Below are 18,797 nucleotides of genomic sequence, written 5' to 3' on the forward strand. Positions count from 1 at the left end.
AAATGTGTTCCTAGATTTTGTTCCTTTTTTTTCTGCCCAAAAGGCAGCAGAGTGTGTTAGTGTCCTATCAGGAGAGAATGCTCCCAACACTGGCAAAGTGAAGACTAACTAAGGCAGGATAAGGAAAGCTGTGGTAAGGTCAACAGCTGTGATGCCCAACGGTGCCAGAACCATGTGCTGCAGAGGGGTCAGGTTGCTCTGCAGTTTGTCTGGCATGTAGGCCAGGCTGCTCTGCGGGTCGGCTGGCATGTAGAGCTCACGGCTGCTGCCCTCCCTCCCTGCAACCTCCCCTACGGCTCCCCCTGGCTGGATGCAGCTGCGATCAGGCTTGGGGAAGCTGCCTGGGTCAGGAGCCTCCGGTCCTGGAGAGTCTAGAGGAGCAGGGAGAACGGAGGGGCCAGGGCTGCCTCTTCCAAGGACTCGCACCTGGGCCACCCAATTCCTAGTCCAGTGTTCCCTCTGAAACAATATGCTGCCCATTTTCTCACTGGAAGAAGCTTAATTTCTGAGAACAAGGGCATGCACGAGAGATTCCACGGACACACCTGATACTTGGTATTCACTTCCAAAGTTTGCTTAGGCTACAAAAATGGAAAATTCTTAATCCATTTTTTTGGTCGCACATTGTATTAAAAAAAAAACCAGACTGGGTATTTTAGAGGCAGAGTACCACACAGGAAGGCAGAACAGGGCAGGGGAGACAGGGAGAAATCTTCCACCTGCTGTTCACATGCGCCAAGTGGCCACACACGCCCGAAGCCAGGAACCTGGCACTCTCCATCATTCATGAGGGCAGCAGGGACCCAAGCACTTGGGGCATCTTCCACAGCTTTCCCAGGCACATACGCTGGATGGGCAGTGGAGCAGATGGAGCTGGGCTCTGGATGCCACCACTGCCAGCAGGGCCTGACTGTCCCCCTGCCCCGGCTATGCCAGCCCCAGTGCCACGTGCAGTAACGGTACAGATTCACCCAGGAAATACAACTGTTGTAGTAAGAAGTCAGACTGAAAAATAGAAGCTAAGCTGTTGGATGTGAAAGACACAGTAAATTATTAATGAGAGTAGTAAAGAATACGCATGGCAGAAGCAAGTGGGGGTCAATGCTGTCAGACGGGGCATGCCTTCACGACCGCGGGGAGCAGGGCAGGGGCAGTGACACCACATTCAAGAAATGTCTACGGGCTGGCGCTGTGCCAGGGTGGGCAAAGCTGCTGCCTGTGGCGCCAGCATCAGTGCCGGCCCAGGTTCGGAACCCCAGCTGCTTGGGCTCCTGCCCCATGTGGGGACTCAGAGGCAGCTCAGAGCCCTGGCTTTGGCCTGGCCCAGCTTTGGCCATGTGGCCACGTGGGGGAGTGAGCCACAGGACACGACCCCCTCACACCTGTGTGACCCTTTCAGACAAATACATCTAAAAAGAAAAGAGAATATCTGTAGCAAAGAGTAGCAACGAAGATTCACAAAAGAAGTACAAACGGACAGGGAATACATCTGCAAAAGTCAAGCTTTTATTAGTGACAAAACTGAGATACGCATTTTTTTTTTTTAAATCACTACATTGGCAAAGACTGAGCGTGGACGCGGGGCGGGCGGTCACAGCTCCCAACGGGACGCCGAGGCCACACCTGCTGCAAGGACAGCCGACCAGATAGATACATGGATACTTCTGACCAACAACCCCGGCTCCCAGAATCGGGATTTATATCAACATTCCTGGGTCTCCCTGCGTGTGAGCACACGGGAGATTTGCACTTGTACGGGAGAGCTCACTGCTACTTCCCCCAAAGACCCCACAAAAACCGAGCTACACGTATATTTAAAAAAAGTACTCCCCCACCCCTCCTTTTTTTTTCCCCTAAAGCGAAAGAGGTGGGTTAAAACAGAGAGAAGGAGCGAGGGACCCAGCGCGCCGCCTTCCACCCACGGGTTCACTGCCCCCCCCAGGGCCGCTAGGGCCGGGGAGCCGCAGCCCGTGCTGCTCTTCCCTGGGGGTGGCGGGGACCCCAGGACTCGAGGGTCAGCCGCCGGCCGGAGTCGGGGGTCAGCAGTCAGAGGCAGGTACGGAGCCCAGGACTCCGTCTGCGGCCTGCGGCGGGGCTCCTCCCGGCCCCCAACGCACCAAGACGACGCGACTTACTAGGGCGGGTGCCCCTCCGCTTCACGGACGCAGGCACGGCCACTTTCTCCAGAACGAAGAACCCCGACCCTCCAGCCGAACTGCGTTGCCTAGCAACCGTTGTCCCACCGAGTGGGAAGAAAGCGGAAATGGAAGACGCACGGGCGCAGAAATTGAACGCAGGATCGCGCGTCCTGCGGGGCCAATGGCCCAATGGCCCAATGAACGTGCTCGGGGACACGTCACTTCCGCCCTTATAAACCATGGTTCACTGGCCTTCCTTTCCGCGCTTCCAGACTAGAGGCTGGATTTCGCCTCTTAGGCTGAGCCTGATTGGCCGCCAGGAGACTCGGAAGTCTCTCTGCTCAACTTGGTAGAGGAAGCCACTGGCCGCGTTTGGTTCCACACCTGGATGCAGGAACCAGCCTTTTTGCAGGCTTCTCTCGGTGATATTCTTGGATGGCTAGAGGGGGCTGCGCAGAGTATGCTGGGACAATGATGGCCGCTTTCAGGGTGCGGGTTTTGGCTCTTTGAGGTTGTCTCAGCGCCGCCCGCGCTCCCGACCCTGCCCATCGGGGCTCCAGGAGGTGAGTGTCTCTTCTTCCTTTCTGTCCGGCCCTTGGCCCGTCGTGGCGGCTCCCGGCGGTTGGTCTCCATCCTTGGTCCGGGTTGGTGAAGTCTGGTGCGTGAGGTCCCTCAGCTGGCCTGCCTTTGGGGACGGTGCGGTCAGCCCGCGGTCCCTGGCCCTTCCCCTTCCGCTGGCCGCCGGGTGCAAGCCGGGGGCTCCGGCAGGGCTCCTGCAGGGCTCCGGCGTGCAGCTCGGTGCCCGGGGGTTCTCGTCGGGTTTGCCCTCTCTCCTTCCCGGTTGGCTCGCGGAGGCGCCCAGGGAATTGTTGCTCAGTGGCTAAGTCCGGTTGCCCTGTGTGGACTTGCCTTAACAGGGACCAGTCAAGTACCGCCCGTCAGATTTGTGTAGAAACGCTGGGCGGGTATTAAGTTCACTTATGCACTTGAGCGCTGCTTGTCAGGCGGGATCAGGACGGGCAGGGTTCTCTCGGGTGCGTGGGCTGGCCTCCTGGGGCCTCCTGGGGCACAGCGTCTTGTGGCCCCCTCGTTCCTGCCGCAGGGACCAGCAGCCTGCTGATCCACCACTTGTCGGAGTTATGGGAGTTTATCCAGACACTTTCTAAGTAGGGACCGAGTGCTGGGATGGTTGCAAGGAATTGATGTCAAGTTGCTTGCCACCAAGCCTTGGGGCCACGGAGATAGTTTCAGAAAAACCATTTTCTCACCCAGTGTTTCTTTCTTTTGGTGCTGTGGATTGTTATTCGACCAGTTTTGAATGCTTTTGGTGCAAGTTTTTCTAACAACACCTAGGTGGTCACTGCAGGCTCGCACCCAGCATCACTGCTGTGTTGTGGGGTGTCAGCCGGCTAAAGGGAAAGATAGGTAAGAAAACTCACACACAAAAATCCTAGAAAGTAGTGAGGGACCTAATCGGTGTACAGTAACAGAGCAATATAAGAAAATGTAGTAATGATGTTTCTGGGACTCTTTCTGGCCACATGACCCATTGTTTTATTTCATTTTTATAACAAATCCGTTAGATAAAGCAAAGATTGTTTTCATTTGCAGATACAGAAATTATGGAGAAGGTAGGCATTTGGCCTGTTGGTTAAGATGTTGGCTGGCACAGGTCTCACAACATCACAGTGCCTGGGTTCAATCCCTGGCTCCGGCTCCTGGCCCACGAGTTCTGATCATCTGGACCCAAAGAGGCAATGGTGACAGCTCTGTTCCTGCTGGCGATGCGGGGCCTGCGCTGAGTCCTGGGGCACAGCTCCAGGGCACTGGAAAGTGAGCCAGCAGATGGGCATGTTCTTTCTCTGCCAACTTCTTAAAATTGTGATTTTGAAAGTCAGAGTTACAGAAAGTGAGGGAGGGGCAGAGCTCCTCTGTTGATTGACTCCCCAGCTTCCACGGCCAGCGCTGGCCCAGGCTGCAGCCAGGAGCCTTGTCCTAGTCTCTCCCATGTGGGGGTGGGGCCCACGCACCTGGACCATCCTCTGCTGCTTCTTCCAGGCCATCAGCCGGAAGCTGGATCAGAAGTGAGACAGCTGGGACACAAACAGGTGCACATAAGGGCATGCTGTCACAGGTGGCAGCTTCGCCTGCCACAGTGTAATGCGGCTCCCTCAAAAAATCTTCTCAAAGTATATATGAGAGGGGAAGTTATAGGTAACCTAAGAGTAAGTGACCGTCTGAGAGGTTAACTGCTGACGTCAGGCCTGGTGCCATCTCCCCTCTGCCACATGCACAGAGAGGTCCGTCCCGTTGCCCTGTGGCTGTCCCTCAGAGAGGGCCATCCTGCCTGGGTGGATGTCCACTTGGACTGCGTGTGCAGGGCTATGTGGGAGCGTGTGGTGTGTGTTAGTGTGGGCACCAGAAGAGTCTCTGATGTGATGGACAGGCCTTGACAACCTTGGATGGCCAAGGCGGTCCTGGGCTTGGTGGTGGGGGGTATGCTAACCACCCCAGGGTGCCCATTCCTGTGGTTCCTGGGGATGGCTGACCCCTCTCCCGTCTCTGTCTGGTACCAAGTAGTCTATCTTCCCTCCCGAGATGGAGGACGCCGGCGAGGATGCCTCGATCCACCGCTTGGAAGGCACTGACCTGGACTCCCAGGTGGGCGGCCTCATCTGCAAGAGCAAAAACGCAGCCAGCGAGCAGCACGTCTTCAAGGCGCCCGCCCCTCGCCCTTCACGGCTGGGGCTGGACCTGCTGGCCTCCCTGAAACGGAAGGAGCGAGAGGAGAAGGACGACAGTGAGGACAAGAAGAAGTCCCGGATCTCTTCCTACAAGGACTGGGAAGAGAGCAAGGATGAGCAAAGGGGTGCCGAGGAGGAAGGCAGCGAGCAGGCTGGCCGAAGCAGCCGGAAGGACAGGTAAAGGGGGCGAGGTGGAAGCTGCAGTCGAGCAGCCTGAGTGTCCACCGTTGGTGCTCCTGCTGCCCATTTAGCCCTCAGACCAGCTGCCTGTTCCTGTTGGGCACTGACAGCTTTCTGATCTTACAAGTTTATGGCTGGGAGCAGGTAGCATCGGCCTTTGGCTGAGATTTCTAGCCAAAATTCAAAGGCGACTAAAGCGTAGATGATAGAGGTCAGATAAGGGCTGGATTGGGATGTGTAAGCCTGTAGTATCTGGCAGAGAGAGCGGAAAAGCACAGATGACCGTCCTGCACAGCCAAAGGGCTCGGGCAAGGCTTTTCTCCCAGGGAGGGCCCTTTTCCACCTGCTCTCCCTAAATGGTCAGTGTGCAGAGGCAGGAAACAGGACAGAAAACCCACCCAGCTCTTCCCGTTTCAGACACTACCGCTCTGCTCGGGTAGAGACGCCATCCCACCCCGGCGGTGTGAGTGAGGAGTTTTGGGAACGCAGTCGGCAGAGAGAGAGGGACCGGCGGGAACATGGGGTCTATGCCTCATCCAAAGAAGAAAAAGATCGGAAGAAGGAGAAATCGCGGGATCGAGACTATGACCGCAAGAGAGACAGGGGTGAGCTGTCCCCTGGGGTTGCTATTGTCCATTTGTACTTCTGGAAATGGACCAGCCTTTTTCCTGTAGCCAGGGTTTCTATACTATCTGCCAGTTGGACGTTGTAAGATGTAAGTGCCCAATGTCAGCCTGGTTGGTTGTGGCCTGTCAGGATTGGGGTTCAGGCAGTTTAAGAAGAACTGTTGCTTGGAACAGGAGTGATGGCTGTTCTGGCTAATCCTCCACCTTGCAGCACCAGCATCCCATATGGCGCTGATTTGTGTTCTGGCTGCTCAACTTCTCATCCAGCTCCCTGCTTATGAGCAGAGGATGGCTCAAGTCCTTGAGCCCCTGCACCCTTGTGGGAAGATCAGAAGAAGTTCTGGTTCCTAGCTTTAGACTAATCCAGCTCTGGCCATTGTGGCCACTTGGAGAGTGATCCAGCAGATGGAAGAGCTCTCTGTCTCACCTTCTTTCTGTAAAAGCTGACTTTCCAATAACAATAAATAAATTTTTAGGGAAAAAAAAATAGCTGTTGCTCTTCTAAAAAAAAGTAGCACAGCCGCTCTGCTTGAGTCATGGTCCTTGTGTTATTAAGGACACTGTGATGACAGTGGGAATGGGCGATGTGTGAGAAACCAGGACTGGCAGGAGTGCTGCCGCTGGGCAACAAAGCTGCAGGTGACAGCCATCACTGGCTTTACTCACTGTTGTGTGATCTCACAACTTAGACTCGTAACTGCCTGAAATCCACTCATTGCATATGTGAAACTATTTTTGTGAATTCTTGCAGGAAATAACTTACTGTGAATTTCAAACTTTGTAGCCAGTAACTTAAGTTTGGCCCCTTGAGAGACTGGGAGTATGGGAGTTTCAGGAAGCCACGGGTGGTGTTAGAGCAGTGCAGGTTGTACCTGTGAGTGAGCGGAGAGGATGCATTTGGGCACCCCGAGGGTGGACTGATTTCAACCTCGGAGTGTGACTTTTGTAGATGAGCGGGATCGAAGCAGGCACAGCAGCAGATCAGAGCGAGAGGGCGGGTCAGAGCGCAGCAGCAGAAGGAATGAACCAGAGAGCCCACGACATCGACCTAAAGGTAGGCCAAGCTGTTTTCGGTGGTGCTTGTGAGGAGCCGAGTAGATCCAACACAGAATGGGGGGGCGCCTGTCCACCATTTGGCTGCTGAGGTGGTACCATGACTCTGTTCCACCATGATCCTCTTGGGATGCCAGGTCTGAGGCAGCGGGGCCCCACCCTGCCCCCTCTGTTGGAAGGGACAGGGATGTGCCCCCTTGAAGGTGAGATGCAGTTTGCTGCATGGTCAGTTTTTCAAACAACAGAAAAGAGTGAGTAGTTCGGAGCAGGTGTATTGAGAAGTATTTGTATTTATAACCAGGAAGGGTGTGTTTGCAGAAGTAAATGGAAAATGTCACTGTAGGGGCTGGCAGTGTGGCACAGCTGGTTAAGCTGCTGTTTACAGTGCCTGCATCCCATATCAGAGTGCTGGTTCGTGTCCTGCCTCCTCTGCTGCTGATCCAGCTTCCAGCCTGTGTGACTGGGAAGCAGCAGATGGTGCTTGGATCTGTGCCACCCAGGTGGGAGCCCTGGCTGAAGCTCCTGGCTCCTGGCTTCAGCCTGGTCCAGCCCTGGCTGTTAAATGCATTTGGGAATTGAATCTCTTTGTCTTTGTCACTCTGGCAAATAAGAGAGAGAGAGAGAGAGAGAAAGAAAAAGTATAACCAAGAACACTATAACATGCTGAAAATGTTATAAGCACAGAAAGAAAGTGGGGCTTCAGGTGTCTTTGCAAACTGTCAATCTGCCTTACCTGTTATGGGTTAGGAGCCACGATTATGGGTAGTGCAGACAGCATGCAGGGGGGCGATCCTGCAGCCTGACCTCCGTGTTTCCCGTGGCTGGGTCTCTGGGGACACAGACGCAGCCACCCCTTCCAGGTCCACCTGGGAGGAGGAGGACAGCAGCTACGGCTCTTCCAGGCGCTCGCAGTGGGAATCGCCCTCCCCGACGCCCTCCTACCGGGATTCCGAGCGGAGCCATCGGCCGTCCTCCCGAGATCGAGACAGGTGCTGCTTCGGGTGGAAAAGGGGATCCGTGTGTGGAGAGTGGTCAGCGGCGGGAGGTGTGGCTCAGCTCGGGCTGCTGCGCCATGCCGGGGTGTTGTCTGTCCTTCAGGTCTGTGAGGAGCAAGTACTCAGACGACACGCCTCTGCCAACCCCCTCCTACAAATACAATGAGTGGGCTGACGACAGGAGGCACCTGGGGTCTACCCCACGTCTGTCCAGGGGCCGAGGTAAGGGCTTGTGCTAGTGAGGCCCAGCAGAGGCTGCGCTTGGGCAGCTGGGCACAGCACAGCACAACTCTGGCACCTGTCCTCTTCCAGGAAGGCGCGAGGATGGTGAGGAGGGGATCTCCTTCGACACAGAAGAGGAGCGGCAGCAGTGGGAGGACGACCAGCGGGTAAGTATAGCATGGCACTGGGGTCCACCCCGCAGGCCTCCTGTGCCTGTGTGTTGGCGCCGCCTTGTGGTATCGTGATGGCTGCCAGCATGGCTGAGCTCCCCACTGGCAGCGCAGTGGCCTCTCCTCAGGGTTGCTTCGCAGCACCCTCCCCGCTAGCCCCCCACTCCTGACCTTGTCTCCTGCATGAACTGAGCTGTTCTCTGTGTCCCACAGCAAGCCGACCGGGACTGGTACATGATGGACGAGGGCTATGACGAGTTCCACAACCCCCTGGCCTACTCCTCCGAGGACTACGTGAGGAGGCGTGAGCAGCATCTGCATAAGCAGAAGCAGAAGCGCATTTCGGCTCAGCGGAGACAGATCAACGAGGTGACCGTCGTGGTGGTTGGTGCGGGGTCCGAGCGGGAGTCAGGGCATGTGGAAGCAGCAGCAGGTCCTGTTTAAGTGGTGAGAGCTGCTTGGGTCCCTGTTGCCAAGATAACCGGGTCTGAGGGCTCCTGGAGGAGAGGGGTAGGAGGAGCCTTTTCGTGACTTGGGAAAGCTCTCAGCTCCAGCAAGGGACGGTCCCCACTCAGGTGTCTGTCTAGGGGCACTGACTTAGGTCCAGGACACTGCCTCTGAGAACGAAGTGACTCCCTGTTGAAGGCCCCCTCTGGCGGGCAGGGAGGCCTCAGGTATCTTGGCAGCTGCCCATGGCCCTTCTGTGTGGACATGAAGTGTGGACTTGCCTCGGGGTCTTTCTGGGTGTAGCCTGAGCGACATTCTCTTGTGTCCTCCCAGGATAACGAGCGCTGGGAGACAAACCGCATGCTCACCAGCGGGGTGGTGCACCGGCTGGAGGTGGACGAGGACTTTGAGGAGGACAACGCGGCCAAGGTGCATCTGATGGTGCACAACCTGGTGCCGCCCTTTCTGGACGGGCGCATCGTCTTCACCAAGCAGGTGAGTGGGCTCTGGCCCCAGCGGAGAAAGCTCTAAGGCAGGAGAAGGGGCCACACTGGATCCGTGGGGAGGAGCAGCCTGTTTCATTTTGAATGGGCTCCTCATGTTGATTGGCCTGATGAGAGGGAATTTCTTTTTCTTTCTCACCTTCCACAGCCAGAGCCCGTGATTCCAGTCAAGGATGCCACCTCAGACCTTGCCATCATTGCTCGGAAAGGCAGCCAAACAGTACGGAAGCACAGAGAGCAAAAGGAGCGCAAAAAGGTCGGTTTCTTCTTGCCTGGAGTGGGGACATCTCTCCATGGGGCTTCTGGTGGAAGTTAGGACACCCACAGAGCAGGGACCACTCTCGGAAGAGGGCGTTGCTTTTCTCCTTAGTCCCAGGGTACAACAGCCACAGGCCTGATTGGTGTCCGAGGGCTGCAGGCTTGAGAATTGGGATGTGTGGCTTAGTGCACTGGTACCTTGTGGGGGTTGACCAGCTGCTAGGTAAGGCTGATGTCAGCTGGGGCTGTGAGTATCCATTGTCTGATGTCATATCACAGGATGGAGGCAACTTGGTGTTCTTGTCTTTTCTCAGGCTCAGCACAAACACTGGGAACTGGCTGGGACCAAACTGGGAGATATTATGGGTGTCAAGAAAGAGGAGGAGCCAGATAAAGCTCTGACAGAAGATGGGAAGGTGGACTACAGGTGGGTGGCAGTCTCTGCTGGCAACGGGCTTGATCCATAGGTTGGGACCTGGGCAGTCTCTTGTGCTCATGACTAGGGAAGCAGTGAGCTCTCACTCTTGTCCTCATGGTCTCTCTCCTTCCATCCATAACTCTTCTTCGTTGTTGTGGATGACACAGTCCCATATGGCATTTCCAGTCCTCAGGTCAAATGTCTCCAGTTCCCTGGCTGCCGTGGTGTCTCCCTCACTCACTGCTCTGGCCAACATGGGTATCAGGCCGATGGCACCCCCAGTCAGGAGGCCCAGGGTGGGCATCAAGCAGGTGCTTAGGCTGCCATGTGTTTCAGGACAGAGCAGAAGTTTGCGAATCACATGAAGAAGAAGAGTGAAGCCAGCAGTGAGTTTGCCAAGAAGAAATCGATCCTGGAGCAGAGGCAATACCTGCCCATCTTCGCCGTGCAGCAGGAGCTGCTCACTATCATCCGGTGAGTCCGCCGGGTCTGGGGCCGGGTCTGGGGCCGGGGCCGGGGCTGGGGCGGGGCCGGGGGCGCTACTAGCACTGGGCTGCCCTGGATGAAGTAGCCAGCGCGTTAGCTCACCTGGGTGGACTGTCCTGGCTTCAGGCATCAGAGTTGGCATCCCTCTTAGAGGCTGTTGTCTCAGTGTCACGCTGGTCGGGAAGCAGGATTCCTGGCTCACTGAGGGGGCCGTGGGAAGGCTGTGGGCAGAGCTTGTCGGAGCTCAGACTATCCTGCTCAGACCGACTACCCTGTGCTTGCTCCTCCCTGTAGCGACAACAGCATTGTGATCGTGGTAGGCGAGACAGGGAGTGGCAAGACCACACAGCTGACCCAGTACCTGCATGAAGACGGCTACACGGACTACGGGATGATCGGGTGCACCCAGCCCCGGCGTGTGGCTGCCATGTCTGTGGCCAAGAGAGTCAGCGAAGAGATGGGGGGAAACCTGGGCGAGGAGGTGAGTGTGTGCAAGTGCCAAACCGTGCAGCTTCTGCGTGTTGCTGCTGAAGGGTGTGGTCTGCTAAGGCCTGCATCGGGGGGGGATGTGCCAGGCCTTCTGAGCCATCTGATTCCCAGGTGGGCTATGCTATTCGCTTCGAAGACTGCACTTCTGAGAACACTCTGATCAAGTACATGACTGACGGGATCCTGCTGCGGGAGTCCCTCCGCGAGGCTGACCTGGACCACTACAGCGCCATCATCATGGACGAGGCCCACGAGCGCTCCCTCAACACCGACGTGCTCTTTGGGCTGCTCCGGGAGGTGAGGGCTGCGGCTTGATGCTCGGTGCCTGGGGGTGCCCCGGGGTGGGGGCCAGTCTGGGGATGCCGAGGGGCGTTTGACAGGCCTGGGTTTCCTGTGAGGCCTCCACGTTGCCGGTTGAGACCTGGAGCCCTGGCATTCTCTATTCTTTCTCCGTTGAGTGGCTTGAGGTTGTCTTAGCTGTGGCTCTGCTGCTCCACCTTCAGGACTGTGAAGATTCTGCCATGCCGGGCTGCCCACTCCGGCCCTTGTGCTGTCTGGAAGTAGCACTGAGGGGTCGGGGTCCATGAGCAACCTCCTCTCGTAGGTTGTGGCTCGGCGCTCGGACTTGAAGCTGATTGTCACCTCAGCCACTATGGATGCAGATAAATTTGCTGCCTTTTTTGGGAATGTTCCCATCTTCCACATCCCTGGTCGCACCTTCCCTGTTGACATCCTCTTCAGCAAGGTACTGAGCATGACCCTCTGTGCCATGCACTTCTCTGATGAGAAGTCAGCTGGGTCGGGAGTGGGGGTGGGTTAGGGTGCTCAGCTGGGGGAGGTGCAATGTGGCATGGGGCCTGAGGGGCAGCCTGTAGTGCCAGGTCCCCAGGACACCCGACAGTGCTAAGGGTGGTGGGCTGCACTGAGCCCTTCGGGCAGCACAGGCCCTGGGGACACTGGAACTTGTCCAGTGCCCTCTCCCAGGCAGACCTTTCCTAGGGTGGCAGAGCCACTGAATCCAGAGCAGAACCAGGGCCACAGGGTGCCTGGGGGGATGCCCTGCCCAGGTTTTCGTGAGTCCTGCTGACTGTTCCCCGACTGCTGGTGCAGACCCCGCAGGAGGATTACGTGGAGGCCGCCGTGAAGCAGTCCTTGCAGGTGCACCTGTCCGGGGCCCCTGGGGACATCCTTATCTTCATGCCTGGCCAAGAGGACATCGAGGTGTGTGCCTGGGTCCTGACCGGGTGGAGCAGTTGGGACCTGCAGTGAGTGCTGGGCTCCCCGATCCTGAGGCTCCCCTGTCCGCAGGTCACCTCCGACCAGATAGTGGAGCATCTGGAGGAGCTGGAGAACGCACCTGCCTTGGCTGTGCTGCCCATTTACTCCCAGCTGCCCTCTGACCTCCAGGCCAAAATCTTCCAGAAGGTACGACAGCAGGAGCATCTATTCTGGGTGCTCATCTTGGGGTCTCCTCCACCTCCCCCGAGCAGGGACAGGAGAGTGCTCCCTTCCTGGGAGGGGCTGGGGGACGGGCGGCCTCCTGCCTGTGGTTCTCGGTGTCCTGATGGCCTTGGCTTGTTGCTCCTGCGTGTCCTGCTGACTCAGGCTCCAGATGGCGTTCGCAAGTGTATCGTGGCTACCAACATCGCTGAGACCTCTCTGACTGTGGATGGCATCATGTTTGTTATCGATTCTGGTTATTGCAAATTAAAGGTAAGAGAGCGGCCCTGGGTCCTTCATCAGAGTTCACTCAGCATAGCAGTGGGAGGCCAGGCCCTAGTCCTTGTGCCACACTTGGGCACCACAGCTGGAAGTGGTGGTGGTGCTGCGAGGAGGCCGGCAGTGGGGACGGATGTTGCCATGCACGTGGTTCAGTTAATCCTTGTGAGAACGTGACCTGAGAGATGGTCAGGAGCTGCAGTTTGCGGAGGAAGCCTCTTCTGGTTTTGATGAGAGTGTTGCTTGAGGTGCCTGATTCCTGAAGGAGGCGGCTCTGATGCCGCCTTCCCTTCCCTTCCCCGCTCGGCCCTTCCTAGGTCTTCAACCCCAGGATTGGCATGGATGCCCTGCAGATCTACCCCATCAGCCAGGCCAATGCCAACCAGAGGTCAGGGAGAGCTGGCCGGACGGGCCCAGGTCAGTGTTTCAGGTAGGAGTCCTGGGCAGCCCTGGGATTGCTGGGGAGAGCCCAGGCAGCAGTGGGTGCTGGCAGGCCTGGAGGTGAACCCAGGCTGGGGCTTGCTCATCATGGGCAGCTGAGTAGCCGTCCTGAGAGCTCTGGGGTCCAAGGCAGGCCCAGGTGGGATGCTGCTGCAGTGGTCAGTACAGCCTGTAGTTCCCCAAGGGTAGATTTGAACAAGGGACAACCTTGGTTCTCTTTTTTTTCTTTAATTTTCTTTTATTTCTATCTTCAATTTTCATTTGAAAGGCAGAGAGATAGAAGATGATCCTACCATTGCTTGATTCACTTTACCTAAATGCCTGTGATAGGCAGGGCTGACCTGTGAGGCCAGAGCTCCATCGAGGCCTCCTGTACCTTCTGCTGCCTTCGGGGGTTCCCATGAGCAGAAGGGTAGACTGGGCATGGAGCTGGGGTTGGTTTCCAGGCTCGCTGCTAGGCATGTGACAGTCTAGATATGTCTTAATTTCTGTATCATCTGCCTGTCCCTTCTTCTGTTTTGATTTTAAAAAATAACATATAGGAACTCAAAACACAGTCAGATAATAAGAACATCTTGCCATAACTCTGGTTCCAGACTTACTGGTTCTAGAAGTGAAATGAGCATGTCACAAGTGTTGGATTGTGGGGTGGAGTTTTGTCTTGGCAAAAATGAATGACTGAAAAAAGTAGGAGGAGGGGAGAGGAGCTGCACCTTCTCCCTTGGTAGGATTTCATCCTTGCCAGCTGTTGTGGGGCACACAGGCGGTGAGCAGGGATGGTGGTGATGCTCAGGCAGCTGGGTGTGGGTTGGGCTGAGCAGGCAGCGTGGTAACAGGTACAGCAGAACTTGGTCTTGTCCCTCGCAGGCTCTACACCCAGAGTGCCTACAAGAATGAGCTCCTGACCACCACCGTGCCCGAGATCCAGAGGACAAACCTGGCCAACGTGGTGCTGCTGCTCAAGTCCCTCGGGGTGCAGGACCTGCTGCAGTTCCATTTCATGGACCCGCCACCAGAGGACAACATGCTCAACTCCATGTACCAGCTCTGGATCCTGGGGGCCCTGGACAACACAGGTGCTGTGCCCTGGGAGTGGGTGGGGCCTCATGGGCACTGGTGCCAGTCTGTCTCCCTGCTGTGCACTGAATCTGGGTGTGCTCTTCCCCAGGCGGTCTGACCTCCACAGGGCGGCTGATGGTGGAGTTCCCGCTGGACCCGGCCCTGTCCAAGATGCTCATTGTGTCCTGTGACATGGGCTGCAGCTCTGAGATCCTGCTCATCGTCTCCATGCTCTCGGTTCCCGCCATCTTCTACAGGCCCAAGGTGGGGCATCTCTGCTGTCTGCCTGGAAGGTCCAGCCAGGGTTCAGAGGGGAGAGCTTCTCCCTGTGTCGTGGAGGTGGAGTGGGAGGCAGGAGTTAGTTTCCAGGATTGAGTTTGCTGTCTTCTATTAAGCAGGGTCGGGGAGGGAAGGACAGGCTGGATTGGTGAGCGATCTGGAACCCTGTAAGAGCATCTTTTATCTTCCAGTTTTGGGCTCTGCCTGAGCCATGATGTGTGTGAATACATAAATTGCTGTATTGTTAGTTTTTTTTACCCATCCTAAGGCAGTGTGTTAACATGCTTGGGTGCTGGGTCAGGGGAGTGGGGAAAGCTCTGGGATGTGCCGAGCAGGCTGGGCTCCCCGTGCTCAGGGTCAAGGGCCTTTATTTTGCCAGGGCCGAGAGGAGGAGAGCGATCAGATCCGGGAGAAGTTTGCTGTCCCCGAGAGTGACCATCTGACCTACCTGAATGTGTACCTGCAGTGGAAGAACAATAATTACTCCACCATCTGGTGTAATGACCATTTCATCCATGCCAAGGCCATGCGGAAGGTCCGGGAGGTGAGGGCCCAGCTCAAGGACATCATGGTGCAGCAGCGGATGAGTCTGGCTTCGTGTGGCACTGACTGGGACATTGTCAGGAAGTGCATCTGTGCTGCCTACTTCCACCAGGCAGCCAAGCTCAAGGTGAGCCCTGGCCATGCGGTGGAGCTGTGGCAGTGTCGCCTGATACCTGCACGAGGACAAAGTTCTTCCTTCCTCTTTGTGCATTTCTGCAGGTGTGGTGTTAAGTGACGGGTAGTCCTCACAGGCCACTCGTTGCTGACATGGCCACCTGTTGTGTGTCTTTCCTAGGGAATTGGGGAGTACGTGAATATCCGCACGGGGATGCCCTGCCACTTGCATCCCACCAGCTCCCTCTTTGGAATGGGCTACACCCCGGACTACATAGTCTATCACGAGCTGGTCATGACCACCAAGGTGAGGCTTTTCCAGGTGTTTGCATAGTGTAGGCCCACCTGCCTGGCCAGGCCGTGGTGACCCTTCCATGGGTCCTGGCAGGTGCTTTGGGCTTGGGAGGTTTGAGGCCTGTGCACCTCTGTGCATTTGGGGTTGGTTTCCAGCTGGGGGTTGGGGATCTGTAAACAGATGGGCATGTAGGCTGCAGAGCTAGCAGGATTCTTTCCTGCTTGGTCCTTGGGGCAGGCGTTCCCCATGGGTGTCATCAGCAGGGTTTGCTGAGGGAAGGCCTGTTCTGGGAGTGCAGGAATTGGGATGGGAAAAGGGATTAACATTCCACTCTGGGGCTTTCTCCTGCCTTTTTCAGCCTTGCAGGCCCTTCTTGTGGCTTCTCCTCATGGAGCAGTTCTAGGAGGGACACTGGCCTTCTCGTGACCTCCCCCTTCTGTCCTTGTGTGTGCAGGAGTACATGCAGTGCGTGACGGCCGTGGACGGGGAGTGGCTGGCAGAGCTGGGCCCCATGTTCTACAGTGTGAAACAGGCAGGCAAGTCGCGGCAGGTGAGGACCCTGGGCTTGCCAGGGAGGTGCTGTTTGCCCCTTAGCTCGTCATCTCTGACCTCCTTACTTCCCTCTTCAGACCTGAAAGCTGTGGACCAGCCAGCCTGGCTGATTCCTGCTCCCCTCCTCCTCCAGGAGCGCAGCTGGCTGACGTCCAGGTAGCCCCCAAAGTAGAGAAAGCAGGAAAGCAGTGTAATGAGCCGCCCCGGTTCTGTCGCTTCGTGTTCTTTCACCTGTTCTCACTCCCCTGGAGTGTTCAAGGCTCATCTTGGACATGGTGTTATTTAATCCCTAGGTACTTGAGTGTGTGTCTGGCAGGAAGGCCGTCAGCACTCCTGATGTGTCCGCGGTGTCCTCTCACTGCCCCTTACTCCGGCTCCCCTTTGCTGGAGCTGGCATCCAGACACTGCCGTTGTTGTGCATGTGAGCTCTTTGATCCAGGACAGCCTTCCTCCCATCCTTTTTTTTTTTTAAGGACATTTATTGGAGCAGCCAGGTCATTTATCAAGTAGAATACCTCGTGTGATGTTTTCGGTCAGTGGCTTCTTCGTGGTAGTGTTTAACTTGTACCTCTACTTCATGTACTTTCTGTGACCTAATAGTGAACGTGAAGGCTTGCAAAGATTGGAGCTCAGTGGTCAAGCAAAGACGGGTGTGTGTGATGGGATGCTTTTCCTTCAGACGCCATTAGGAGGCATGCAGGGTGCTGAGTGGCCCCAGCGGTGCCAGCCTCCTCCCTGCGTTCTTGGTCTCTGCCACTGCATCCTGCGATTGCCATGCCCATTGATGACTACTGCCTGGATCCGTTATTTAGAGTTGCCAAGTGCTCCTGGGCTGTTGCTTATGCCCTTTCTAGCATTACAGGCCTGTACGCGTCTCCCTGGTGTCTGTCCTTTCCTGACAGGATATAATGTCGTTTCCTGTACTTCCTGACACTGTTACAAAGTTGATTAAAAAGTACTGAGTACTTAATTGAATGGATTGCTGGGGCATGACTGGTTAGCCTGAATCATCATGCCTCTGTCCCAAGTCTGAAAAAAGCAGATAGCTGCAGAAGAAAAGATGGCCGAGGTGCTGGGGCAGGAGCTGTGTGACCGCTTCCTCCGGAGCCGGCCGGGGCGGCACAGTGCCTGAGCCGAGGCACACGCGAGGACAGGGTCTCCTGACGGTGCCCCTTCTCTAGGAGAACCGCCGTCGGGCCAAGGAGGAAGTCTCTGCCATGGAGGAGGAGATGGCGCTGGCTGAGGAGCAGCTGCGAGCGCGGCGGCAGGAGCAGGAGAAGCGCAGCCCCTTGGGCAGTGCCAGGTGAGCTCTGGTCTCAGGATTCTGGGCGGGAGCCTGCCCAGGGAGGTGCCCTGACACATGGTCATGATTGTAAGAGGAGTGGGATGTGTGAGGATGAGCTGGTGGCAGAAGTGGCTTCTGTGTTGGGTAGTCACCCGTGGAGGCCCATGGGGTGTTGCAGGCAGCTTAAAAGGTGCAGTCAGAAATGCACAGCTGCAGGTCGCTGCCATGTACTGAGGCCCTGTGGTGGGCTGCGGTGCAGGGCATCTCCTGCCATCTGATGGACGCAGGTGTGAGGCTGGAGAGCTGCTCTCTCTGCCCTGCCCTTCAGATCTCCTGAGTGGTGTGCCTTTCAGCCTCTGGGCTGAGCCCGGAGTTCAGCCACACCTGACAGGTTGTGGGGACAGTCCACTTCAACACCACTTGCCGGTTAGCAGGTGGCTCTTACTTCTGTCCAACTTGTTAGAAATTTAGAGATCTCTTGGACTCCTTCAGGCTTAATAATTTACTAGAAGGCCTTGGAGAAGTGAGGAAAGCACCGTACTTGACCGTTAATCTCCGTATAGCACAGACAGATCAGAATGACTGTAGGGAAATGTCCCCAGTGAGAAGCTCCCTGTGTCACCAGGGCCAAGGGACCATTTCATCCACTGGTGTGTGACAGTGTGTTCTGGGCACTGCCAGCCAGTAGAGTTCACTGTAGTGTTGGCATCCAGAGTATCTGTTGGGGCTTTATGACAAAAGCCTGGATGGCTGGATCATGGGCTAGCGGTAGAACTTCTCCAGCCCCTGTGAGCTCAGGCTCACACACATGGCTTCAAGCTCTAACTGATACTTGGTGGATCTTTCTGGCCAGTTTGGCTTGTCTCAAGTCATTTGTCAGTTTAAGTTGTTGAGGGATCCTGCCATGAGCTAACTCACTGGAGACCTGGGTGGAGCTCTTGGCTTTTGGCTTCGGCCTGGCCCAGCCCTGGCTGTTGTGGCCACTTGGGGAGTGAACCATTGAGTCTCTTTCTGTTGCCCCGCTTTTCAAATAAATAAAAAGAAGTAAAACAAAGAAACATCTGTCTTAAATATTCCCAGACAGCCATCAGAATGAGGTAACTTTCCGTTAGTAACAGCCCAGTCCAAAAGGTGGAAGGCAGGAGGTGGGAGTGGGAGTGGGTTGGGGTAAGAATCTTGAGCCCACAACCTCGAGGCCCTGTGGGCTGGACATGGCGAGGCCATGTTCTTTGTACTGCTGAGCACCCTGCTGGGCCAAGGAGCAGTGTTCCTAACCCCTCTGTCTGTGCCTCTAGGTCTACGAAGATCTACACGCCGGGTCGGAAAGAGCAGGGGGAGCCCATGACCCCTCGCCGCACACCAGCCCGCTTTGGGCTCTGAGCGGAGGCTGCGCAGGAGATAATGGCAGCCACGTTGGGTCCTGCGTGCTCTGGCATGACAGCGCCCTCTCATCTGGAGACGACATTGTTCCCGGGCCGTTGCTGGCGGGCTGGGCTTTGCCACAATGGGGAGATGCTCCTCAGGGCGGGAGCTGGGAAGCAGCCCCAGCTGCCGAATGGACAGCGGGAGGTGGCTGGGTCCCTCTTGGGCACACAGGCCATTCTGAGCTGCTGGATGTATGAGGGACTGGGCTGTGAGCATGTCTTTTTTACTCCTTATGTAAAGTAGCAACACAGACCTAGAGGTGATTGTAATTTGGTTATAGTGCAGAATTTGGAAATAAATTTATTATTTGTAAAATGTGATTGCATTTCTCACTTCCTTTTTGCTTTGCCCTAATT

The 18,797-nt window shown here is 56.2% G+C and overlaps 2 protein-coding genes across 5 annotated transcripts in view; one reads left to right on the top strand and one right to left on the bottom strand.

Annotated features, from left to right (window-relative positions):
* The window catches only part of TXNL4B (thioredoxin like 4B), a 32,305-nt gene extending 30,016 nt beyond the window's left edge, over positions 1 to 2,289 (bottom strand). For all 3 annotated transcript variants that reach the window (XR_009246860.1, XM_058675082.1, XM_012926689.3), the window contains exon 1: positions 2,136 to 2,289. The gene's annotated coding sequence lies outside the window, so the exon portion shown is untranslated. The remainder of the gene's footprint in view (positions 1 to 2,135) is intronic.
* A 1,212-nt stretch (positions 2,290 to 3,501) lies between these two features.
* On the top strand, positions 3,502 to 18,761 carry DHX38 (DEAH-box helicase 38). Of its 2 annotated transcripts, XM_058674219.1 has the most exons (26): positions 3,502 to 3,563; positions 4,737 to 5,059; positions 5,480 to 5,667; positions 6,638 to 6,742; positions 7,583 to 7,730; positions 7,840 to 7,958; positions 8,049 to 8,125; positions 8,342 to 8,497; positions 8,909 to 9,070; positions 9,227 to 9,334; positions 9,651 to 9,763; positions 10,091 to 10,228; positions 10,535 to 10,721; positions 10,841 to 11,026; positions 11,334 to 11,474; positions 11,840 to 11,950; positions 12,038 to 12,154; positions 12,335 to 12,442; positions 12,766 to 12,878; positions 13,757 to 13,965; positions 14,058 to 14,212; positions 14,607 to 14,897; positions 15,066 to 15,191; positions 15,634 to 15,729; positions 16,913 to 17,034; positions 18,312 to 18,761. In XM_058674219.1, the coding sequence occupies exons 2-26, from the start codon at positions 4,737 to 4,739 to the stop codon at positions 18,394 to 18,396; spliced, it is 3,684 nt and encodes a 1,227-aa protein (XP_058530202.1). In that variant the 5' UTR covers positions 3,502 to 3,563; the 3' UTR covers positions 18,397 to 18,761. The 2 variants fall into 2 exon arrangements, with proteins under 2 accessions (XP_058530202.1, XP_004584052.1); XM_004583995.2 differs by lacking the exon at positions 3,502 to 3,563 and having other exon boundaries at positions 4,580 to 5,059.
* Positions 18,762 to 18,797: the final 36 nt, after the last annotated feature.

Source organism: Ochotona princeps, chromosome 16 (assembly GCF_030435755.1).
Source record: "Ochotona princeps isolate mOchPri1 chromosome 16, mOchPri1.hap1, whole genome shotgun sequence".
NCBI lineage: Eukaryota > Metazoa > Chordata > Mammalia > Lagomorpha > Ochotonidae > Ochotona > Ochotona princeps.

What these genes read in the sequence shown, in the direction of transcription:
- DHX38 (XM_058674219.1), top strand. Translation starts at nt 4,737, where the DNA reads ATGGAGGACGCCGGCGAGGATGCCTCGATCCACCGCTTGGAAGGCACT. An exon ending in TTGACATCCTCTTCAGCAAG is followed by an intron (nt 11,475 to 11,839) that starts GTACTGAGCATG and finishes CTGCTGGTGCAG; the next exon opens with ACCCCGCAGGAGGATTACGT. An exon ending in AGGCCAAAATCTTCCAGAAG is followed by an intron (nt 12,155 to 12,334) that starts GTACGACAGCAG and finishes CTGCTGACTCAG; the next exon opens with GCTCCAGATGGCGTTCGCAA.